Here is a 26,280-nt window from a genome sequence, read left to right on the forward strand (position 1 = left end):
AGGAGTCCAGAGTACTTGTTATTTATCAAACACTAAGTTATCAAGTTGATGTCATCAACATAGTGGACAAAAGTGATGTTCTATAAAATAGCAACATCATCTGGGTTCTCACAGGTCATATTAAAACTACATTAAGGGACTTACTATAATGCTGGAGCAACTGCATGGATATGTACTGCTCTCCCTCCAGTATAAAAGCAAACTGGTTTTGATTATCATTACTGACAGAGATTGAAAGGAATACATTAACTAGATCAATAGCTGTATATCAAGTCCCAGAGGTTGTTTTGATCAGTTGGAGTAAAGACACCAAATCAGGCAGAGCAGCTACGCTTGGGACTATCACTTGCTTAAACTTATGATAGTCCAGTACCATATGCTTCATTTGTCTATTTTTGCCAAGATCATATAGGAGATTTAAAAGTAGAAATGAAGACCACTATTCATTCTTCTGTTAAGTTTTTGACAGGCGTGCTAAACTCTGCAACTGCCCTCAGGATGACATATCACTTCTGGTTCACTGTCTTGGCAGGAGGATGTATGGGCAATTTTAGGAGCTTCTACTTGGTGCTTTCCAAGTAATGGCTCTTCTTCAATAGGTCATGAAACCAACGTGAGAATTTTGCCAGCTGATAAAAATATCACGGTTATTTACTCAGGGACTGAAGAAACAACCAGTGTGAGTTTGCAAATGCATTGAACCCACCTGTGAGATGGACTTGTACAGTGCCTCTATTAATCTGTTTTCTTCATAAGCCCCCACTCTACCCAGAGCACCAGCATTTAGGATCCTTGACATCAGTGTCAGCTCAGAACTTATATCCAACAATTCCCAAGAGGTCTAGGTAATCCACCTTTATTTACTGCACACTCAGGTGTGTAGGTCCCTGTGGAGAAGAAATGAGAAAATATTTATCATATTTATTTGCTACAGCATTGCAGGGCCTTTATAAGAAAAAGTTGGCTTAGATCTCAAAACTTCTATAGGAACATAATTATCAAGTGTGCTGACTGACATCTGCTCTCTAGCTGCTTATCTTCTGGATTATGCAAGTCTGGTTATACTTGTCATATTTATCATAGTTTGGGGCTACTCATGCGTCTTCTTCCTAGGAACACACTGTGATCTCGTAAACAAACAACAGACCCCAGTTACCATTCTCTTCTTGCTGCTTGCTAGTATTTTTTTCACCTTGCTTCTCCATATAAGTGCTTCCCTGGGACACTGCCATTCCAGAACACTACCACCTTTCTTGAGCCCAGTTCTATGACTGTATCTCCTCTGATTATTGTTGGCTTTCAGCAGAAAGCCATCACTGAGTTCTTAAAGATGTTGGTTCGACCTTTAGCAGTGCATTTCCTATTGCCTTAATTGAAGGAGTGTCCTCTGGCAAGTTACCAGGAAAATAAACAAACAGTGGGTTCTCTGGGATCATATAATAAATGTATTTCCTCTGTAAAACTTGTGATCTCTTTTTCAATATTCTTCCAAGGTAATTCTGTCATTTCTATCTGCATAAGACATTATATCTTGACAAGGACATTAAATCTAGAGTCAGGGAAGTGTCCCTTTAGCAAGCAATGGATTTCCCCAGTCACACTTATATTCTGGCATTCTTACACCACTATGCAATGCCCTTGCAATCTACTATCACATGTGTTACCCTGATTTCTGATGGTAAATATGACAGATATTTTGGGGGTATGTATTCTCAGGCTCTTATTTACCTGCTCACTCTATATTGAAACCTGACTCTAGCTACTGGTCCTCTGGGTACTGTATTTTTTGGGTCTGAGTTTGGCCCATCATAATGTGAAATGTGAAAACATTCTGTCAATAGTAGCGTTGTAGGGTGTTCAAAGGTGGCTACACTTATGGTGAACATAGCCTAAGGCAGAGACTTGGAAAATCACTATGTTGTACATCTGAAACTAATGTAACATTGTAGATGAACAATACTTGAATATTGAATATTTGGATATTTGAATAACAAAAGTTTAAAAAAAATTTAAGCACACATTTTGTTCCAACTTAACCTCTTCACAGAAGCCATCAGTATTTCTATTCTCTTATATCTTTCCACATGCTCAAAGACTTCATTGTACAAACCCCAACTTCTTCTGTGTCATGTGTTCTTATTTTCTCATCCCACTTTTTACTGCACCAAACAAGTGTATTGGACCTGATAACTTGAAACATATGGAAGGTAGTTTTCATACACTTCAATGTCACTTAAGGAAATACATGTAATTTAAGAGTCAGAGAATTGTGAATAGACATCTGTGGAAGACGTGGCTAGTTGTCTATTCTCCCTATATATAGAAATAGAATATTTAGCTGCATTGCTACATGTGACCCTGTGTCTGTACTTCTCTATTATGCTCTCAAAATAAAGTAGTGCCTGCCATTTCCTTATACAACCTACCATAGCTATAACATAGACAGTATGGTAGCAGTCAGAGCAGCCAACTTGGGTCCCACAGTGGAAGCCATGCATTGAGGATGACAAGGTAAAAGATGGAAGAAGCTTGGAAAATGATGGTTATGCAGTTTTCATACCAGCCTTAGTCCATCTGCCTGGAGTTTTACATGAAAAGGAAAATAAACTTCCACCCTTATTAAGCCTCTGCTACCTTAGGTAACAGTTTGAGTAACTGAACTGATATTCTGTCTGATCCAATAGAATTAATGTACACTGTCATTAATAATACATTCTATGGCTAAAATTAACAACTCTGGAAAAAACAGATGTTGGTGAGGATATGGGGAAAGGGGGACCCTCTTATCCTTTTGGTGGGAATGCAAACCGGTACAGCCACTCTGGAAAATAGTACTGAGTTTCCTCAAAAGTTAAAATACAGCTCCCCTACAACCCAGCAATTACACTACTAGGGATTTATTCAAAGGATACAAACAAAGTAATTGGAAGGGACACATGCACACCATTGTTTATAGCAACAACATCCGCAGTAGTGAAACTATGAAAAGAGCCCAGATGTCCACCGACAGATAAGATGTGAGATATTATATATATATATATATATATATATATATAGAGAGAGAGAGAGAGAGAGAGAGACATGTCTCATATATGATGGAATATTATATCCATACATACATATGATGAAATATTTCTCAGCCATCACAAAGAATGAAATCTTGCCATTTGCAATGGCATGGATGGAACTAGGGTATTATGCTAAGAAAAATAAATCAGTCAGAGAAAAACAAGTATCATATAATTTCATTCATATGTGGAATTTTAAAAACAAAACAGATGAACATAGGGGAAGGGAAGGAAAAATAAAATAAGATGAAATCAGAGAGGGAGAAAAACCATAAGAGACTCTAACTCTAGGAAATAGACTGAGGGTTGCTGGAGGGGAGAACAGTGAGGGGATAGGGTGACTGGGTGATGGGCATTAAGGAGGGCACTTGAGGTAGTGAGCACTGGGGATTCTATTCAGCTGATGAATCACTAAACTCTACCTCTGAAACTAATAATACACTATATTAATCAATTTAAATAAATAAAAAAATAATAAAAATAAATAAATGATTAATTCTATACTTTCTTTCACAAAGAGTGGGCAAGAAGTCCCACAATTTATTTCCCTAGTGCTACTGCTATGAAAAGATGAGCTCAAGGATAGATTTTTCTCTAGGGAACATTACGTATAAAAAAGCAACAGGTAGGACAATTGACACAGGCTTAAAATAATCTTAAATTTTAACTCATAATTCCAACACCCCCCCAGATACTTCTCCCCTGCATTCCCTTCCTTGATTTTTTTTGTTCCACCATTCAACCTGTTTCTCAAATTTAAAAATTTAGAAATGATCCAAGACTTCTCCCTCTCTCCATACTGATATACCTAATCATACATTCTAACAAGTACAGATTTTTCATAAATAAATAAAATGTAAATAAAAGTAATACATGGCATGAAAAAAATAGAACAGAAAAAAATATAATTAAAAGTAAATCTCAGGTATCTGGGTGGCTCAGTCAGGCCTCTGACTCTTGATTTCCACTCAGGTCATGATCTCACGGTGGTGAGATTGACCCCCTGCATTGGGCTCTGTGTTCAGCTTGGGGTCTACTTAGGATTCTCTCTCTCTCTCTCTTCTGTGCCCTCATCACTGCCTCCATCTCCCTCTTCCCTTGCTTCCCCTCCCCTACTACTCCCCTCTCACACACATGAGTTCTCTCCTCTCAGAAAAAAAGTAAATCCAACGGCATCTATTGTCTTAGTCAGTTTAGGCCTCTGACTCTTGATTTCAGCTCAGGCTGTAATCTTAGGGTTATTAGATCAAGCCCCACATCGGGCTCTGCATTTCATGTGGAGTTTGCTTGAGATTTTCTCTCTTTCTCTCTAAAATAAATAAATTTTTTTTTAAAAAATATTTTATTTATTCATCTGACAGAGAGAGAGAGAGAGAGAGAGAGAGAGATTGCAGAGAGGCAAGCAAAGAAGAGGAAGCAGGCTACCCACTGAGCAGGGAGCCCAATGCGGGGCTCCATCCCAGGACCCTGAGATCATGACCTGAGCTGAAGGCAGAGGCTCAACCCACTGAGCAACCCAGGTGTCCCAATAAATAAATATTTTAAAGAAAAAAAGTAAATCTTTTCTTACCCTTAAGCACCAATCTCTTTCCTCAGGTGTGACCATGTAATTTCCTGTTATCTCTCAAAAGTTTCATACATATACCAGCCTATGTGTACATATTTGTATGCAGAGTCTATATGTATGTACTGTAACATTTTTCAAAAAAAATTTTTTTCACGAATGAGATTACACACTATATCCTATTCTACTCCTGAATTATTTCCCCTGGATTCTGGAAATCATTCTGTTTCAATAGGGATGTATTAAAATTATTTTTAATGGCTGTTTCAATTTTATGACTATACTACCAACTCCTATTTATGGCCAATTAGGTTATTGCCAATTTTTCTTTAGAATTACCAAAATGTTTCAGTAAATATCTTTGTATAAGTATCTTGAAATTTTGTATAAGGTATTTTTAAATACTTTGAAATTTTTCACAAAATCTTAGCTGGAAAAATCACTGGAAATTTTCTAGTATGAATTGAAATATTAAAGCATCCTAAAATAAATAGGAAAAACATAAACAGTCTGATAGAAAAATATATAAAAGAAATGAATGAGAATTTCATAGCAGAAGAAACATAAACAACCCTAAACATATGAAATTTTTCAAAATTCAAAGTATGGCTTTTACTGAACACATATCACTTTTGTACCATTGTAAATATTTTTTACCTCATCAGTAATGAGGAAAATGGAAATTAAAAGCACAACAAGATATGATTTCACATGGACTTGAATGACAAAAAATTAGAAAGTCTCATAAAAAAAGTTAACAAGGATTTAGAATAAGGAGAATTTTTAATCCACTTTACTAACGGAGTATAAACTGGTGTGACAACTTTGGGATTTATAGATGGCTCTCTTATTCCTGTATTTTCGCGTGGTCTTTTCTTTTTCTGTGTGTTTGTCTGTGTCCTAATCTCTTCTTACAAAGACCTCAGACATGTTAGGTTAGAGCCCACCTGAGTGACCTCCTTTTAACTTAACTGTCTCTTTAAAGACCCTTTCTCCAAATACAGTCACATTCTGTGAGGACTTCAATGTACGAATTTTGGAGGAGGAAAATTCATCTCATAACAGGCACTTAGACTACACGGAGTATAGTTCTCCCCTGTATTTATTTACTTTTTTTTCTGTAAGTATTCTCCCACTGGGATTTCTTAACTTTTATGATTTAAAATTCTGTCTGATGAACAGTTTCTAAACAATGTTTCAAATTTTTTGATAATTCTCAGTGATGTTAGCTTTTTGATATTTTACATCCTTCCAGATCCAAATAAACCATTCTTAACCAAACCGAAACTCCCTGCATTCCTACTTCCTCATTCTGTTTCTTTACTGCATATCTTACACACCCTCCAAGGAGGAGTCAGAGTATCCAGAGACCAGAGAACTCCACAACTGCTTAGTTTTTCAAAAGAGCCTTGTCATTTTGTCTCCTGGCCGTCAGGAAAGGATTAAGAAAATGAAGGCTAAATCAGCTGCGATTTAACGAAGTTTAAATCAAGTTCCTGACATAAAAAGAAGGAAGTTTTCAGGAAAATCCTGGTAAGTTACTGCATTGTTAGACCTTTATATTTTCTGCCAGTGGGACAGCTATTTTTTTTTAATCTCCAGCTGTACTTTTTATATGAACACATGTGTTCCTAGATAAATGATTGTTTGTAAAGATATTGAAAGTACTTAGAAATATCAGTGGATTAAATACATAACTGACTTATTTAACTGAGGCTAACTCTGTAAATGCTCCTCTAAAAAGAAATGTACCGTTACTTGTACTCAGAGTGGTGAGCAGTCATTTCCAGACTGTATATATTAGTGGGAAAGACAACAGAGAAAAAGCAGGAATATAAACATTAAAGGTTGTAAAGGAACCTGTGGTCATGTGCAATTAAAAAAATTTCTGTCTTCCATAACTTAAGATGTTATTAAGAGTCTAATCTTAAGACTTAAGACTCTCCAAAGTGTTATTTTGCCTTGTAAGAATTTCCTTCACATTCATTTTTTTTACAGCAATCTGGTTAAAAACTGAAACGGAAACTTAACTTCGGGAAATGAAACTTAACTTGTTTGTGTGTGGTTTCGTTTTGTCAGACCTACAGAGGGGGTGTGTATGGAGCCCTCCCAGACTAGAATCAGGATTCTACAGCATCCTTCCCCAGGGGTCAGCTCCAAGAGTCCTATAGAACAGAACTCCTCAGGGCATTGATACCTGGGGGGCCCCGAGGACCCTCCTGAGATGAGGCTGGGTGGGCACCAGTGCTTGAGCCTAAGTGTTCTGATGATTTGGTGCTTCTTGTTCAATACTAAAGAGAGAAAACTGGAGTACTTGTTAGAGAATGGCATTCTTTAGCTCCCTTACCAATAGTTAATGTTATTACTGATAGAATCTGTGTTTGTAATTGTTTCAAGCAGGAGGATGAGGGCCCGAGTTATGTCAAATCAATCTCAAAAGTTGTCCACACCAGTCATTTTGATCTTTACTTAGCTCTGACAATAGGCATGCAGGTGCTCTTATAATTGATAGAGTATGAACTATTTAAAAAGTATTATTGAGGGGCGCCTGGGTGGCTCAGTGGGTTAAGCCGCTGCCTTCGGCTCAGGTCATGATCTCAGGGTCCATGATCAAGTCCCGCGTTGGACTCTCTGCTCGGCAGGGAGGCTGCTTCCTCCTCTCTCTCTCTGCCTGCCTCTCTGCCTACTTGTGATCTCTCTCTGTCAAATAAATAAATAAAATCTTTCAAAAAAGTATTATTGAATATAATAGTTTCAAATTGTTATATGTGCACTACTGTTCTTATAAGCCAAAGAGGGAGGTTGAGAAACTTTTGACATTATACTAGGTCCAAGGATAGTATTAGAGTTTAGTATATCATATTAAGACAAAGTATTGCTGATTTTTCCATTTAACAAAAGAAGGGTCCAAATTTGGGGAATAAATGTCTGTGAGCTTGTCTGAGAAGAATGTTTCTATTTCCCTGGTATCCGTTGGCAGAATCTGAACAGAAAGAAGTGAGAGAAAGCTGCCATCTATTAGGTGGCATGAAATTCCCCCTTTTAACACCAAAAACACCACACAGTGAGTCCCTGGCCATGTATAGAGGCCTGAAAGCTGTAAGAAAAAGGGATGCACTGCAGAGGGAAATTCCTGATGTGCTGCTGCATTTCTAGCATGTTAGGCTTTAATAAATAAATAAATAAACTTTTTAAGAAATTTAAAAGGGGCACCTGACTGGCTCAGTTGGAAGAGCATGCAACTCTTGATCTCTGGGTTGTGACTTTGAGCCTTACATTAGGTATAGAGCTCGCTAAAAATTAAAACAAAAACAAAAACTGTAGAATGTTGGGCCTTATTGGAAATAATCACTGTCTAAAAGGAAAGAGAGAATGTGGATTCTGTCCTCTCAGTCTTTAGGTTATCCAGAGAGAGGGGAGGTGGTTAAAGTACTGAAAGAAGACTCTGGCTAAGAGAAGGGATTGCAGCAGATCTGAACAGAGCATATCTGTGGAAAGGGGTAAGACCCTCCCCAAGAGACCAGCTCTCCAGAGAACTGGCAGCAAATGAGAACGGCAGAGGTACTGAGGCTCCATCCGACACGGAGGACCCACAAGAGAGGCCTAGCCCAGTATGAAAAATGACCTTATTTGGGAACTGTGAGTGACACAGCAGAAATGATACAGGATGTTGTGAAGGTCTGCAGGAGACATATACTTATTAAGTGTTCATTCCTTTTGACAAAATTTCCTTTCCCGGGGTGCCTGGATGGGTCAGTGGGTTAAAGCCTCTGCCTTTGGCTCAGGTCATGATCCCAGGGTCCTGGGATCGAGCCCCGCATCGGGCTCTCTGCTCAGCAGGGAGCCTGTTTCCCCCTCTCTCTCTGCTTGCCTCTCTGCCTACTTGTGATCTCTCTCTGTCAAATAAATAAAAAAAATCTTTAAGAAAAAAATTTCCTTTCCCTTCTTTGTGACCAGATGATTGAAGCTAGAGTTAGTTCTGGCCTAATGAGCAACACAGTAAACAAATATTCTTAGATTTCTGTCTGGGATTCAAGCCAAGTGAAATAGTTGCCCTAGTGATCCAGTTGCCCTAGTGAAAGGAGCAAAGTCCTTCGGTCTTTGATGCACAGACATGGCTAACTCCAGAGTTTTCAAAAATTCCTTATTTTCAACTACTCTGAGAAAGTGTTATTCATTCAACAAATATTTGTTAAGTAGCTACTCTGCTAGGCACTGTGAACTAGTGAACAAAATGAACAAATGTACAAAATCCTTGTCCTCTTGTGGTATCTAGAATAATGGGTGGGGACAGAAAAAGAAACAAGATAAATGGGTAAGAATATGTGGAATACTTGATTGTAATCCATCTTAAGTATGAATATATAAAGGGAGGGAAAAGGAGAAAGAAAGAAACCAGAGGAGGGATCAGAAATACTGGAGATGGACTAAGGTTGCCTGCGGGCTGGCCAAGCGTAAGAAGTGAGAAGGTGGAGATGACAGGCCCGAGGGGAGGGAGGGAAGGAGCCTCGCAAGTATCCGGGGACCTCCCAGGGAGACGAAAGGAGCAGAAGGCCAGATGCAGTGACAGGTCCAGCCAGCAAGGAACAACAAGGTGGCTGGACCAGCTTTCGAAAGGAAAAAGAAAGTAAGATGTGGTATCAGAGGGGTAGCCAGGTGCCAGGTCATGTGAGGCCTGGCAGTTCATCGTAAGGAGCAGGGCTTTCACTCTGAGTCAAATGGAAAGCCACTAGAGGGACTGAACAGAATATTGGCATGTTATTTCCATTTGGACAGGCCCACTCTGGCTGCTCTTTTGCCTAAGTCCCCCGCAGGATCAATAATAGCAAGAGGGAAACAAGTGAGGGAGCCACTCTTGTCATCCAGAAGAGGGGCAGGGGCTTGGACCGGCTGGTAGTGCTGGAGGTGGTGGTTGGTGGTCAGACGCGTTTTAAAGAGACCGGCCAACTACAGGATTTGCTCCACATTGAATGTGGAATGTGGGAGGAAAGAGAATGCCTACAACGTATTTTTGGATGTTTATCTAATTTATTAAAAGTATTTAAATACAGGAAGGGATGCCATCTTGGTGGAGGTTGTTCTTTTTGTCATTCTTCTATATGTTTGAAATTCTTCACAATAAAAAGTTAAGGGGAGGGGCACCTGGGTGATTCAGTGGGCTGGGCCTCTGCCTTCAGCTTAGGTCATGATATCAGGGTCCTGGGATCAAGCCCCACATCGGGCTCTCTGCTCAGCGGGGAGCCTGCTTCCTCCTCTCTCTCTGCCTGCCTCTCTGCTTACTTGTGATCTTTCTCTCTGTGTCAAATAAATAAATAAAATCTTTTTTAAAAAAAAGTTAGGGGGAAAATCTGTCTCATTAACACTTCCTAAGCAACAGTCCCATCAATTGCATTTTAATTCTCTGTGATATCATTTTTTTTCTTTTTACGTAACAGGTTCTTAACAAAAGGCAAAACTGGAAAAGGACCAGATTGGTTCTGCCTGCATCTTTACTCCATACATAGCTGCTTTCCAGGACATGAATCTTGCAAATTTTCAAGAAAAGACAACTATTCTAATAGCTTGACATCAAAAACTCATACAGACCAATTTCAGGTTGCTGATATAAAAAGGAAGTTCTCAGAAAACCCCTGGTAAGTTTCCAATCATTATAGGTACCTGCTTCAAAAGCTTTAAAAGCTTGCTTTAAAAATGAATTCTAAAAACTAAAACAGAACTTCAAAAGTGAATGTATTTTCAAGTGCACATGAGCTACTTTTAATGAAACGATTCTTAAGGGAATGAGAAATTTTCTGTTTTCACATATATCTATCACTAGATGTTGCTTGCACTGACTGTAGAATTCTCTAACTCACTGAGACCCCCAGATGCCCCCTGACTGTAGAATTCTTTAAAAGTGGGTGGCTCAGTCAGTTGGGCGTTCAACTCTTGATTTCAGCTTAAGTCGTGATCTCTGGGGTCATGGGGTAGAGTCATGCTCTGCGCTCAGGAAGGAGTCTGTTTCTCTCATTCTCTCCCTCTGCCCCTCCCTCCCCTCTCAAATGAATACATAGATCTTAAAACAAACAAACAAACAAAACCCCCAAAAAACAAAACACCTTCCAGCAACTGTGGTGCCGAGTGTTTCTAGAGTTGGAACACACTAGAGGCTAGAAAGACCTAACCAAGACAACACTGCTTCTTGTCCCATGGTCTTACACAGTGAAAACAGGTTGGCTGAGAGGAGGCACATTTGATCATGATATTGTTTTCCTGGCCCCTTCCCCTTTACTTACACTATGTATCTTCTTGCCAACAAAAATGTCCCTCGTGTTTAAAAAATATGCCAACACTCCAGGATATAAATCAAATCAAATAATGTTCATGAAAGGCTTTTATAAGCCTCAGAACAGTGAAGTACATTAAATTTTTATATAAATATTAATGAATCATCACCCCAAACAAGTTTAAAGATACTGATTAGGCCACAGAGTTATACCAAAGCATTATTAAAAATTTTTTGCCCAAATCATAGTCACCTTGAATTAAATACATAGCTCTAGCCAAATATGGATCGTAGACTAAGATGAAAAATTCATGTGAAAGTGCTACCAAATATATAGTAACTTCGAATCATTATGCAGCTTCTCAACTCCCATCATAGCAGTGAGCTGCTGAGAAATGCTTTGATGTTATAAAGGGTCTTCATCTTTGAACAATGGGAGAACCTGTGGGACAGAGATAAAAAGACAGATTTGAGGAGGACGAATGCCATTCCAATTTAAGAAGAGTGCTCCCATCTCCCTGTGGTTCCTAACAGAAGTCAAACAATAAAGGAGAAAATGAGGGGGATGCCATCTCCGTGGAGGTAGCATTAAGACAAGCCCTCCCACCATCCACATGTCACACACACACACACAACACACACACACACACACACACACACACACACACACACACACACATCTCTGAGCATCTAGTAGCTGATAAGCTGATAAGCAGGAAACCCATCATGTGTTGCTTCTCGGAGAGTGCTGGAATCTAGTGGAATTGCTGTAATCACTAGCTAAATCAGCAGAGAGGGCGCCTGGGTGGCTCAGTTGGTTAAGCAGCTGCCTTCGGCTCAGGTCATGATCCTGGAGTCCTGGAATTGAGTCCCACATTGGGCTCCCTGCTCAGCAGGGAGTCTGCTTCTCCTGCTGACCTCTCTCCTCTCATGTGCTTTCTTTCTCTCATTCTCTTTCTCTCAAATAAATAAATAAAATCTTAAAAAAAAATAAAATAAATCAGAAGAGAAAAATCTATAGCTTTTCCTTAGAATATTTGGTGTGACCAGGGGACAAGGTAGGAAAGGACTCTGACTAAGAAAAGATATTGCCACAGACCTGGATTGCCCCAGATCTGGACAGAGCAAGTCTGTGAAGAGTGATGTGTGGATCTCTTCTCCAGAGCAAGGGATGTGGACAGTCCATTCAGAGAACAGAAACTAAAATAGAATGTATGGACCTAGTAACAGAAGAAAAGTCACAAAGCAGGACCGTGGTAGATACGGTTTTAAGGTTTAACTTCCCAGTTGCAATAGGAAGTAGGGTTACCAGGGAAAGTGAAAACGCTGAGGAGGTATTAGAGATTTGATGAGAGAGAAGAATGTGTGAAATAGCCATTTCGGACAGTGAGAGAGTGAATACAACAAGGAAACAGTATGGCAGCTCAGAGCATTAACAGTCCACTGGAGGACAGTGATCATGACTTTAAAGTGAAACCGGGATATAGAGGGTCATTGTCCAGCCATGGTCCTCACATTGGCAGAGTACAAGTGGAGGGAGGAGGAAGCACGTGATTATAATGAATGGGAAAAAATATCAAGCTAGTTACCGGGGAGACACAGGAGGAGATGCAAGGATGGGGAACAGGAGTGAGAAAGTAATAGAATCTAGAATTGGTGAGTTACAAGTCTTGGTGTTAAAGAAATATTAGACATTGAGTACTAAAGGTAGTGAGTCTACGGGCACCTAGATGGCTTGGTCAGTTAAGCATCTGACTCCTGATTTTGGTTCAGGTCATGATCTCAGGGTCATGAGATCCAGACCTATGTGGGGCTCCCCACTAAGCAGGGAATCTGCTAGAGATTCTCTCTCTCCCTCTCCCTCTGCTCCTCCTTGCTCCCTCTATATCTCTCTCTCTCTCAAATTAATAAATAATATCTCTCTCAAAAAAATAAATAAAATAAGATAAATAAAGGTAGTGAGTCAAAGGAGCAGCAGATCCTGATGAGAGGGAGATATTTGAATCTGAGATGCTGGAAGGCTTGTAGTCATTGGTGATTCTATTTGTTTGAATGGGCTGCTGTAACCAAGTACCACAGGAAACTGTGTGGCTTAAACCACAGAAATGTAAGGTCTCACAGCTCTGGAGGCTGGAAGTATTCAAGATCAAGATGTTAGTGAGGTTGGTTCCTTCTGTGGGCTATGAAAGAGAATGAATTCCCTGACTCTCCTTTAGTTTCTGGTGGTTTGCTGGCAACCTCTGGCTTAGAGTTCACCCCAATCTCTGCCTTCTTCTGCATGTGGCATTCTCACTGTGTGTGTGTGTGTCTCTGTGGCTAAATTCCTCCTTCCTATAAAGATACCAGTCATATTGAATTAGGGCCCACTCTAATGGCTTCATGTTAACATCGGCAACTACCCTATGTCCAAAAAGGTCACATACCAAGGTACTGGGGCTAGGACTTTGTCATAACAACCTAAACTCGGCAGGAGGCGATCATTAAGCAAGAGAGTTTATTTGACATCAGTGAGTTGCAATTTGGGGTACACAGATTTTGGGTAGCCACACAAATGGTGTCCCACTAAGCGAAAGTCAGAGGTTTGTCAGGCATAAACGGAATGCCTATACACATTGCTTACAAAAAGAATTTTTGATTCGTGTTGGTGGCAGAAAACCATTCTTGACTGAATATAATTGATTGCTAAGGCTATCACTAAGCAAAACCTCTTGCTAGCAAGTAGCAAATTCAAGCGCTAGGATTGAGTCTTTAGAATATTTTCTGTGGTTCTACCAGTGAGGACAAGCATAAGGCCATCTCCTTAATGGCCTCCTGGCTCCATCTTAATCCCCTTGACATAAGTGACCCTATTTCACCTATCACAAACACAGAAGTTTGTTGGGGGGAAGGGAGGAGTCACAATTCAACCCATAACAGTTTGTGTTAAGGTCAATGGTGTGACCATAACAGTGGAATGCAGGGAGGTCAAGGTCATTGGATGAGAGGCAGTCAAGATGGAGAATGTCCAGTGTATTAAAGGAACATCTGGGTGTCTAGGGACCCACCAAAAATTGTGATGAGAATAGTGTCTGAGGGTATGAGTGCTTCTTCCCCTCAGCTGCTTACAGAAAGGGGGTCAAAATATATTAAAATATATAAAAAGCAAGTACTCAGCAAATTTTTAAGGTATGAAACATTTTAAGAATAAATTTAAAAATAATAAAGTAGTCATTTTTTATTCAGCCTTTTCTCCAAAGTGACTTCAAAAAATCTTTCATTAGGGGGGCACCTGGGTGGCTCAGAGGGTTGAGCCTCTGCCTTTGGCTCAGGTCATGATCCCAGGGTGCTGGGATCGAGCCCTGCATCGGGCTCTCTGCTCGGCGGGGAGCCTGCTTCTTCCTCTCTCTCTGCCTGCCTCTCTGCCTACTTGTGATCTCTCTGTCCAATAAATAAATAAAATCTTAAAAAAAATCTTTCATTAGGAATATGCTTATTAATAACTGCTTATCCTATTGGCTCCATATAGTACTTGTAAAGAGGTAAGACAGAATCTCTCCCTTCAGTCTTATCTGAGATGACACTTAGGGACTCTGCAGAGGAGACAGGAAAGATCAGGGATGAGCCTCCAGGCTCCTGCATTCGAGGAGTCATCTCCTAGTCAGTAATTCCCTCTGTGACAGGACCAGCACCTGGCTCTGGGGGCAGAGGCAGTGACAGCCCACTGCAGAACACCACCACACCCAACTCCTTGGACGCGCTGGATAGGGCTTTGGAAATCCCACCAGTTAGACTATTCCTTTTTGCCTTCACTCTGTCCCCTAGACTTGCTCCCTCCACCTTCCTCCTACCCTACTCCAGAAGCTCTACTTTAACTTCACCTGCCCAGTGTCCCCACTTTCCTCCTGGTGACACTCCTCTCCTCCTCACAGATCCCACAGTCCTTTGCCCCTTATTGCGTTTCACACAAAGTGCTATCGCAGTTTGTCATGATAAGCCGTCTTGAATATATGTGTGTACAGTTCTTCCTTTTTAAAATTTTCTCCACTGGACTATAAGTCCTCTGAAAGAACTTCACATCTCTTTTGGTCACCACCAGTTTCTTAAGCAATAAATATTGGTCAGTAAATATCGGTCGAGTGAATAAACAAATGATATTTATCTCTGGTTGCGATGTGTATGCTAATTCTAAGACCTCTTCCATCTATACACTGTAAGTGAATGGAACTGATAATCCAAAATATGTTTATAACATTCATTGGCCAGTTGCTTATAGTTCTGCTAATTGGCTCAGGACTAGGTGTGTCCTGCAGAATGAAGCCATAGTGACTAAGAGGATTCAGGATACTAAGGCACTAGGAAAAGTTTTATGCAAGCAAGCAGAAGCTGCTGTGCCCAGCGGCAGCTGCCTATAGACAGGGTAAATCATTCTAAAGTGCTTATGGTATTCATACCATAAATGACCGGCATGAGTTTCTTCTCTGGCTGGTCACAAGGCTATAGGCTGGGGCTTCAGTTTAGCTCATCCTTCAGATATGACCTCAAGAAGACCCTCTGGAAAAGTTTCTGCAAGAAACCCCAAACATAGAAAGGTCAAATTTACAGTTTGGCTAGACTTTGTGACTTGTTATATAAAAACCTAGGATCTTCATATCTTTCATTTAAAACAATCTTCTTTTTTTTTGAACTAGGATCTTAAAATCTCGTTTAAAAAATTACAGATCTTTTTAAATGTTTGTATTTTTTATAGTTTAATACTTCTGTTTTGTTTGATACTTAATGCTTTTAATCTATTTATCCTTATAATATTTTCACCTTCCTGTTTCCCCTTATTTAAACCATTCTATTGATCTCTTTCTAGTTCTGATTCACGAGGTTGGGGGTGGGTCCTGAGAATTTACGCTTTTACCATGCTTCCAAGTGGTGCTAACACTGCTGATCTGGGGGCTGTATTTTGAGAACTGCTCTCAACCTCATCTGCACAAGAGAATGACACTGACAGATTTTGAAAAGTACTAAGGCTTGAACTCTGCACCCACTCCCTCAACCAACTAAATTATCAGAATGTGGAGTCCCAGGTGATTCTAATGCTCAGCCCGAGTTGAGAATCCCTGCTCGAGGGTGTTCCAGGATATTCAGTTCCGGAAATTCAGCAAAGTACATAACTGTGGGAGCTCCATTTAGTCTCATATCAATAATTTAGGTTGAAATTGTTTGTTTGTTTTTCATTTTAAATTGCAATATAATTTTAATTCCAGTGTAGTTAACATACAATGTTATCTTAGTTTCAAGTGTTCAATATAGTAATTCAGCAATTCTGTGCATTACTCAGTGCTCATCATGATAAGTGTACTCTTAATCCCTGTCACCTGCTTCACACATTCCCCCCTCCATCTCCCCTCTGGTAACCACCAGTTTGTTCTCTGTAGCTAAGAGTCTATTTTTTTGGTTTGTCTTTTTTTCCTTGTCCTTTTCTTTTGTTTCTTAAATTCCACATGTGAGTGAAATCAAATTGTATTTGTTTTTCTTTGATTTCTCTCACTTATCATTATATATTATACCCTCTAGATTTATCTGTGTTGTTGCAAATGGCAAGATCTCATTCTTTTTTTTATGACTGAGTAATATTCCATTGTGTGTACATACAACATCTTCTTTATCCATTTAACTATCTATGGACACTTGGGTTTGCTTCCATAACTTGGCTATTATAAATAATGTTGCAATAAACATAGAGCTGCATGTATCTTTACAAATTGGTGTTATCATATTCTTTGGGTAAATACCCAGTAGTGGAATTACTGAATCATATAGTAGTTCTAATTTTTAATTTTTTGAGGAACCTCTATACTATTTTCCAGAGTAGCTGTACCAGTTTGCATTCCCACCAGCATTGTAAGAGGGCTCCCCTTTTTCCACATCCTGACCTATTTCTTGGGTTGTTGATTTTAACCACTCTGACAGGGGTGAGGGGATATCTCATTGTGATTTTTGATTCATATTTCCTGATGATCAGTGATGTTGAACATCTTTCATGTGACTGTTGGCCATCTGGGTGTCTTCTTTGGAGAAATGTCTATTTATGTCTTCTGCCTGTTTTTAACTGGATAGTTCATTTTTTCAGTGTTGAGCCTGAAGTTCTTTATATGTGTTGGATACTAACCTTTCATCAGATAGTCTTCTCCCATTCAGTAGTTTGTCTTTTAGTTCTTTTGATTGTTCCCTTCACTGTGTAGAAGATGAAGTCCCAGTAGTTTATTTTGCTTTTTTCCCTTTGCCTCTCAAGACCTATCTAGAAAGAAGTTGTTACAGCCAATGTCCGAAGAGGTTACTGCCTGTGTTCTCCTCCAGGAGTTTGTGGTTTCAGGTCTCAGATTTAGATTTTTAATGCATTTTGAATTTATTTTTGTTCACTGTACAAAAGTGGTCCAATTTCATTCCTTTGCATGTGGCTGTCCAGTTTTCCCAACACCATTTGTTTAAGAGACTTTTTTCCACTGGATATTCTTTCTGCTTTTTTGAAGATTAATTGACCATGTAGTTGTGGGTTCATTTCTGGGTTTTCCATTCTGTTCCACTGATCTACATGTTTATTTTTGTGCCATTGCCATTACTTTTTTGATCACTATAGCTTTGTAATATAACTTGAAGTCCAGAATTATGGTGCCTCAGGCTTGCTTTTCTTTTCAAGGTTGCTTTGACTATGTAGGATCTTTTGTGGTTACATACAAATTTTAGGATTATTCTTTCTAGTTCTGTGAAAAATGCTATTGGTAGGGATATTTAGGGATTGCATTAAATGTGTAAATTTCTTTTGGTATTATAGACATTTTAATAATCTTTGTTTTTCCAATCCATGAGTGTGGAATGTCTTTCCATTTCTTTGTATCCCCTTCAATTTCTTTCATCAGTATTTTATACTTTTCAAAGTACAAGGTTTTCACCTCTTTGGTTAGGTTTATTCCTAGGTATCTTATTGTTTTTGGTGTAAATGGGATTGATTCTTTAATTTCTCTTTCTGCTGCTTCATTATTGCTATATTGAAATGTAACAGATTTCTGTTTAATTTTGTATCCTGCAACTCTACTGACTTTATCAGTTCTAACAGTTTTTGTTTTTGTTTTTGTGGAGTCCTTCAGTTTTCTTTTTTTTTTTTTTTAAGATTTTATTTATTTATTTATTTATTTGACAGAGAGAGGGAGATCACAAGTAGGCAGAGAGGCTGGCAGACAGAGAGTGGGGAGCAGGCTGAGCAGAGAGCCCGATGCAGGGCTTGATCCCAGGAACCTGAGATCATGACCTGATCTGAAAACAGAGGCTTAACCCACTGAGCTACCCAGGTGCCCTCGGGTTTTCTGTATAGAGTATCATGTCATCTGCAAATAGTGAAAGTCTTACTTTTTTCTTACTGATTTGAGTCCCTTTTGTTTTTTGTGTTTGATTGCTGTGGGTAGGACTTCCAGTACTATGTTAAATCACAGTGGGAAGAGTGGACTTCCCTGTATTGGTCCTGACCATGGAGGAAGACTCTCAGTTTTCCCATTGAGGATGATATTAGTTGTGGTTTTTTCATATGTGGTCTTTCTTATGTTGAGGTATGTTCCCTCAAAACCCACTTTGTTGAGAGTTTGTTTGTTTTTTTTTTTAATCATGAATAGATGTTGTACTTTTTCAACTGCCTTTTTTTTTTTTTTTGCATCCATTGATATGATCATATGGTTCTTATCCATTCCTTTCTTTTGTTGGGCAGGCGGGAAAGGTGGAGGGGCACAGGGAGAGAGAGAGAGAGAGAGAGAGAGAATCTTAAGCAGGCTCCATGCCCAGCTCAGAGCCCTATGCAGCACTGGATCTCACAACCCTGAGATCATGACCTGAGCCAAAATCAAGAAAAAGACACTTAACCAACTGAGCCAGACAGGTACCCCAGGTATCCATTCTTCTACTAAGGTGATGTATCATGCTGACTAATTTTGCAAATACCGAACCACCTTGTAATGCAGGAATAAATCTCGCTTGATCATGGTGAATGGTTTGGGTTCTTTGTATTTGCTTTTCGGTAAGTCTGGCTAGAGATTTGTTTAATTATTTATTAATGTTTTCAAAGAACCAGCTCCTGGTTTCATTATTCTGTTCTATTGTGTTTTTAGTTTCTGTAGCATTTATTTCTGCTCTAATCTTTATTATGTCCTTCCTTCTGCTAGCTTTAGGCTTTGTTTGTTGTTCTTTTTCTAATTTCTTAGGTATAAGGTTAGGTTGTTTCTTTGATTTTTTCTTGCTTTTGGAAATAAGCCTGTATTGTCATATATTTCCCTCTTAGGACCACTCTTGCTGCATCTCAAAGGTAGACTATTGTGTTTTCATTTTCATTTGTTCCCATGTTTGCTTAACCTCTATATGTTTTTTTGTTTAACCTCTACGTATTTGTGATCTTTCCAATTTTTTTCTTGTGATTGACTTCTCGCTTCATAGTGCTGTGATCAGAAAAGTTGCATGGAATGATTTCAATCTTTTTGTATTTGTTGAAGTCTGTTTTGTGACCTAATATGTGATCTCTTCCAGAGAAAGTTATGTGTGAACTTGAAAAATGTGTATTCTGTTGTTTTTGGTTGATTCCTACAGTATTTCAGATGATTTGATAATTATCCAGTTGTGTACATGGGATGTGACAAAACTAGGGTGCTCCTACTCTGCTGCCATCTTCCTCTTCTTTCTCATTATAGTTTTTTTTTTTTTAAAGATTTTATTTATTTATTTGTAAGAGACAGAGGGAGAGAGAGCAAGCGAGCACAGGCAGACAAAGAGGCAGGCAGAGGCAGAGGGAGAGGGAGAAGCAAGCTCCCTGCTGAGCAAGGAGCCCGATGTGGGACTCGATCCCAGGACCCTGGGATCATGACCTGAGCCGAAGGCAGCTGCTTAACCAACTGAGCCACCCAGGCGTCCCTCTCATTATAGTTTTGATTTGCATTTCCCTGATGATGATGAGCATCTTTTCATGTGTCTGTTGGCCATCTGTATGTGTATTTTGGAGAAATGTCTATTCATGTCTTCTGCCCATTTTTAATCAGATTATTTGTTTTGTTTTGTTTTGGTTTTGGTTTTGGTTGCATGAGTTCTTTATATACTTTGTATATAAACCCTTTATCAGATATGTCATTTGCAAATATCTTCTCCCATTCAACAGGTTATGTTTTCATTTTGTTGATTGTTTCTTTTACTGTGCAGAAGCTTTTTATTTTATTGTTATTTTTTAAAGGATTTTATTTATTTATTTGATAGAGAGAGAAATCACAAGTAGGTAGAGAGGCAGGCAGAGAGAGAGAGGAAGCAGACTCCCTGCTGAGCAGAGAGCCCATGTGATGTAGGGCTCGATCCCAGGACCCTGGGATCATGACCTGAGCCAAAGGCAGAAGCTTCACCCACTGAGCCACCCAGGCGCCCCCTGAAGCTTTTTAACTTGATGGAGTCCCAGTAGTTTATTTTTGCTTTTGTTTCACTTGCCTCAACAAACATATCTAGAAAAGTGTTGCTACATAGGCTGAATTTGTTTTAACAAAGTTAAAAATTCATACTATTTTCCTTACCTAATTTCAGTCAGGCCAGGCCAGTTTGAACTACAGCTAATTCTTTTGGTACCTCTGAGAGCCACAAGAATTAGCCAACCAAATTGATTATCTTGACATATCCTGCCTCATCTCTTTCCACCTTGGTGGCCTAACAGTTTGAGTTCCAAAAGAGAGTGGGTGATGAGTTAATTGGTTGCTTCATCACTGTGTAATAAAGATGGTCATCTTCCTAGTCAAGAAAGGAGGTTCCTGGTCCCCAACCCACCTCTACTTATCCAGTTTTTAAAAATTTTTCTTTATTTAATTAATCTCTACACTTAATCTGGCACTCAAACTCAAAACTCTGAGATCGAGAGTTACACACTCTACTGACTGAGCTAGCCAGGCACCTCCTACTTATCCAGTTTTATATTTTAAAGTTCATTTGCAATATTCAGCTATGGGAACCAACGCCTATGTTACTTAAGATTCTGGGTTTATTATAAAAACCCAACTTTCACGAAGTTAAGCCTAAATAGGAAAATTACTATATGAATAAAGGCATATGTCACCCTAGTTAGAAGCTACTGCTTCACAATTATAATATCTTGGAAATAAGGGCACTAATTGGGACTATAAAACATTAAAAATAAGTATCAAGTAGTTTCAAAAGTCACCCTTGAACAATGTTTTGTATATGTTGTTTATATAAAATTACATACGTAATTCACTGCGTGATTTCCATGATAAACTATAATAATAAAATACTTATTCTATTACTTTTCCCAAGGAAGAAAATTGCAAATTGAAATGAGTGAACAAGTAAATCTACCTGAAATTATAAACGACTGGACCAAAGAGCATGTGAAACAATGGGTAACCAAAGACCTTAAGATTGATGAAAAATATGGGCAGATTCTGCTCACTGAAGAAATAACTGGATTAGTCTTGCAGGAATTAACTGAGAATGACCTTAGAGAAATGGGGCTACCACGGGGCCCAGCACTTTTGATAAAACGTACATATGACAGATTGACTAACAGTTCCTCTGAAAGTAACAATCAAGATTCTGGACAATTAGATCATACAAAACTCTTCAAAAAAGAACACCCAAAAAAGCTACAAAAGATGAAAAAGGAAGAGGAAAAATCAGTGTTATCCAATACTGATCATGATCTCAGAGAGACGAGAGATACCAAAGAACAAGAATCGATTCTTATGAAAGAAGATTCTTTAAGTGAAGGAGTGACCACTGAAGACCGAAGTGAGGATAAGCTACAAACAATGCACTTGACTTGTATGCCATATCCTTTTGATCAGTTCCATAACAGCCAACGTTACATAGAACATGGAATTCTACAACCTGAAACTGGCCCACTCAATCTCATAGACCCAATACATGAGTTCAAAGCCCTCACAAATACAGAAGCAGCCACAGAAAAGGACATTAAGATGAAATTTAGCAATGAAGTCTTTCGATTTGCATCAGCTTGTATGAATTCACGCACCAATGGCACTATCCATTTTGGAGTCAAAAACACACCGCACGGACAAATTGTTGGTGTAAAAGTCACCAATAAGGATGCCTTCATTGACCACTTTAATATAATGATCAGACAATACTTTGAAGGAAATGAGGTCAATGAAGCCAAGAAGTGCATTCGAGAGCCAAGGTTTGTGGAAGTCCTATTGCAGAACAATACACCATCAGACAGATTTGTCATTGAAGTAGATGTTATTCCAAAACATTCTGTATGCGAAGAAAAATATTTCTTAATTAGGATGCAAAATTGTAAAAATGAAACATGGAAACCAAACCAAGATCTTTCACTGTTTGTGAGAGACGGTCCCAGCTCTAAGGATATCCTGGCCAATGTCAAGCAACGAGATAGAGTTTACAAAGAATTTGTACAAAATTTGAAGTCAGTGGTAGCATCTAGAAAAGAGGCTGAAGAAGAATATGAGGTGAAGGCAAATAAGAAAGAGAGTGAAGGACAAAAGCTGGTTAAACTTCTCATAGGCAACCGAGACTCACTGGATAATTCATACTACAGCTGGTACATTCTTGTAACAAATAAATGCCATCCAAACGAAACAAAGAACTTAGATTTTCTAAAGGAAATGAAATTGTTTGCTGTGCTGGAGTTTGACCCTGAATCTCTGAGCAAGGGTGTGGTCAAAGCTTACAAAAAAGGCCGAGTAGCAAATCTTCACTTTCCAAATCAGTTTGAAGAAAAGACAAGTAACATAAGAGAGAAAATTTCCAGTTTGAATCTTTATGATCAGCCCAGCTGGATCTTCTGCAATGGCAGGTCAGACTTGAAAAATGAGAGCTATAAGCCTCTAGAACCACATTTATGGTTCAGAGATAGAGCTTCTGAAGTCAGAAAGCTGATTTTATTTCTCACAGATGAAAATATAATGGCAAGGGGGAAATTTTTGGTAGTGTTTCTATTATTCTCTCCAGTGGAAAGCCCAGGAGATCCCCTCATTGAAACTTTCTGGGCTTTCTACCAAGTTCTCAAAGGAATGGAAAATATATTGTGTATCTGTGTAAACTCACAGATTTATCAACGATGGAAAGATCTGCTACAAACAAGACTGACAACAGAAGAAGAATTAACGAACCACAGTATTTCCACTTTAAATTTAGAAATCATAAACAGTACTATCCTTAAACTAAAACCAGTGACTCAGTCATCAAGAAGATTTTTGCCCTCCCATGGATTTTCTTCAATTATCTTAGAGAAAAAGGAAGAGGATATCTTGACTGCACTGGAAATCCTCTGTGAAAATGAGTGTAAAGACACAGACATAGAGAAAGATAAATCTAAATTCCAAGAATTTAAGACATCAAAAGAAGAACACTTTTATCGAGGTGGCAAAGTATCCTGGTGGAACTTCTATTTTTCTTCTCAAAACTATTCTTCAGCTTTTGTCAAAAGGGATAGTTACGAAAAGCTTAAAGATCTGATACAATGCTGGGCAGACTCTCCTAAACCAGTATTTGCAAAACTTATCAATCTTTATCACCACCCAGGCTGTGGAGGTACTACCTTGGCCATGAATATTCTCTGGGACCTAAAGAAAAACTTTAGATGTGCTGTGTTAAAAAACAAAACAACTGATTTTGGAGAAATTGTAGAACAAGTGACCAAGCTGATTACCTATAAGGCAACCAGCCATGAAGATTACTTTCCTGTACTCCTCCTTGTGGATGATTTTGAAGACCAGGAAAACGTTTATGTCCTGCAGAATGCCATCGATTCCATTTTAGCAGACAAGGGTTTGAGATATGAAAAAACACTGGTAATTATCTTAAACTGCATGAGATCCCAGAATCCTGATGAAACTGCGAAATTAGCAGACAGTGTTGCCCTAACCTACCAACTTTCTCCTAAGGAACAAAGAGCTTTTGAGGCCAAACTGGAAGAAATTGAAAAGGAACACAAAAACTGTGAAAACTTTTATTCCTTCATGATCTTGAAAAAAAGTTTTAATGAAATGTATATAGAAAAGGTAGTCCAGAATATCCTAAAAGGACAGAATGTGGACAGCAAGGAAGGACAACTCATTTCTTTCCTGGCTCTACTCAACTCTTACGTTACTGATTCTACAATCTCAGTATCACAGTGTGAAATATTTTTGGGAATCAGACACACTAGTACCCCCTGGGAACCTGAAAGCCTAGAGGACAAGATGGGAGCTTATTCTACACTTCTAATAAACACAGAAGTTGCAGATTTTGGGAGATACACAGGTGTGCGCATCATCCATCCTTTGATTGCCATCTCCTGTCTGAAAGAACTGGAAAAAAGCTATAACTTGAATACATGTCAAATTGCACTAAAGATCTTAAAGCAGGATTTATTCTATACTTCTGGAATAGGAAGAGAAAAATTTCAACATGACGTGCAAACTCTTCTGCTAACAAGACAGCGCAAGGAGTACGGAGATGAAACAGACACTTTGTTTGCCCCATTAATAGAAGCTTTAGAGAATGAAGAAATCGAAAAGGTCTTGGTGGCTGGAACTGTTCGATTCCCACAAAATGCATTCATTTGTCAGGCCTTAGCGAGATATTTCTACATTAAAGAGAAGAATTTTAGCATTGCTCTGGATTGGGCAAACCAGGCCAAAAAGGGAGCACCTAAAAATTCCTATATCTTAGATACCCTTGGTCAAGTCTACAAAAGTCAAATCAGGTGGTGGTTGGATGAAAAGAAAAACGCCAAGGATATTACAGTTAATGATCTAATATTCCTCCTGGAAGCCGCTGAAAATGCCTCAAAAGCTTTTAAAAAATCTCAAGAACAAGCCGAGAGGAAAGCCTGTGAAATGGAGGCCTGGACACGACAGAAATTACAAAGAAAATATGACACGTACAACACAGCCGGTTTTGTCGGTGAAATAGAAGTTGGTCTTTACGCTATTCAGATTCTCCAGCTCACACCCTGTTTCCTCAGAGAAAATGGATTATCTAAAACAGCTATGGTAGACTTTTTATCAGGAAAGGGGATGAATCCCACAAATCCAAAATGTGAATATTATTTGGCTCTTCGCAAGTTCACATCCTACTTAGAAAATTTACAATCAGATTTGAAAAGGTGCTTTGACTTTCTTGCAGATTATAGTGTTCTTTTGAAAATGAGGAACACCCAAAAAGAAACAGGAGAAATTTCATTAAACAAGAAAATCACTCGTTCTTTCAGGAAATATGGGGAACTTTTCTGCTGTTTGGATTTGGGTTTGCTAAAAGACAAGGAGAATCAGTTATACCAAGAGGAGACTTGCAGGAAAGGTCTAGAAGCTTTGAGAGCAGATAGGTTTTCTGGACTCCTGGAATATCTTCATCCAAATCGCAAAGATGCTGCAACCAACATGGAAAGTATAGTGAACAAATATTCTTCCCTACTGCAGAAAAACCCAAATAAGCAGCTGAAAAAGGAGAAACTAAATTTCATTTTAGCCAACATTATTCTTAAGTGCCTAAAACCCCACTCCAAGTTCATCCAACCACTTAGTATACTGAAAAAACAGCTCCGAGAAGTGTTGCAATCCATAGGACCAAGTCATCAATATCCAGACCCTTTTTTTTTGGCCTGCCTTCTGTTCTGGCCAGAAAGTCAAGAACTAGATGAAGATTCCAAACTCATGGAAAAGTATGTTTCTTCCTTAAACAGAACCTTCAGGAGGCAATACAGGAGCATGTGCAGGTCCAAGCAGGCAAGCACTCTGTTTTATCTGGGAAAGAAGAAGGGGCTCCACAGTCTTGTTTGTAAGACTGATATAGAGCAATACTTCAATAAAGCACAAAATGTAAATTCCCTCTCGCCAAGTGGAGACCCGTGGAAAAAAAAAGAAGTCAAAGACCTTCTGTGTCGTCTAACTGGTCAAGCTGAAGGCAAGCTGATCTCTATAGAGTACGGAACAGAGAACAAAATTAGAATACCAGTGATACCTGTTTATTCAGGTCCACTCAGAAGTGGTGGGAATATAGAAAGAGTGTCCTTCTACCTGGGATTTTCCATTGAAGGCCCCCAAGCATATGACATAGAAATAATTTAAGAAGCTACTTTAACTCAAATATTTTATTCATAATCTATGATTTTCTTCCCTCTCTCTATTCTTATGGCACTTTGATAACATTGGCTTACCTGTAAATAACAGATTCTGCTTTTGTGAACTATAAGGTTTTTGATGGCATGAAATGTGTCTACACACGGAGTTTGGCACACAGTAGAGTTGATTGTTCAATGTTTTAAAATGCATTTTCAGACTAACATATTCAGCTGGTATCCACTGGTCATATCATAACTGGTTGTAGATCAATAAAATCTGTTTTAATTCTATCACCCTCTTGAA

The 26,280-nt window shown here is 38.9% G+C and overlaps 1 protein-coding gene across 3 annotated transcripts; it reads left to right on the forward strand.

Annotated features, from left to right (window-relative positions):
- Positions 1 to 5,923: 5,923 nt before the first annotated feature.
- On the forward strand, positions 5,924 to 26,280 carry LOC116568843 (sterile alpha motif domain-containing protein 9-like). 3 transcript variants are annotated; one of them, XM_032304546.1, is made up of 3 exons: positions 5,924 to 6,165; positions 10,068 to 10,265; positions 21,210 to 26,280. In XM_032304546.1, the coding sequence occupies exon 3, from the start codon at positions 21,226 to 21,228 to the stop codon at positions 25,981 to 25,983; it is 4,758 nt and encodes a 1,585-aa protein (XP_032160437.1). In that variant the 5' UTR covers positions 5,924 to 6,165; positions 10,068 to 10,265; positions 21,210 to 21,225; the 3' UTR covers positions 25,984 to 26,280. The 3 variants fall into 3 exon arrangements, with proteins under 3 accessions (XP_032160437.1, XP_032160438.1, XP_032160436.1); XM_032304545.1 differs by having other exon boundaries at positions 5,925 to 6,165; positions 21,206 to 26,280; XM_032304547.1 differs by lacking the exon at positions 10,068 to 10,265 and having other exon boundaries at positions 21,206 to 26,280.

The sequence above is a fragment of the Mustela erminea genome, chromosome 11, assembly GCF_009829155.1.
Source record: "Mustela erminea isolate mMusErm1 chromosome 11, mMusErm1.Pri, whole genome shotgun sequence".
NCBI classification, from domain to species: domain Eukaryota; kingdom Metazoa; phylum Chordata; class Mammalia; order Carnivora; family Mustelidae; genus Mustela; species Mustela erminea.

What these genes read in the sequence shown, in the direction of transcription:
- LOC116568843 (XM_032304546.1), top strand. Translation starts at nt 21,226, where the DNA reads ATGAGTGAACAAGTAAATCTACCTGAAATTATAAACGACTGGACCAAA.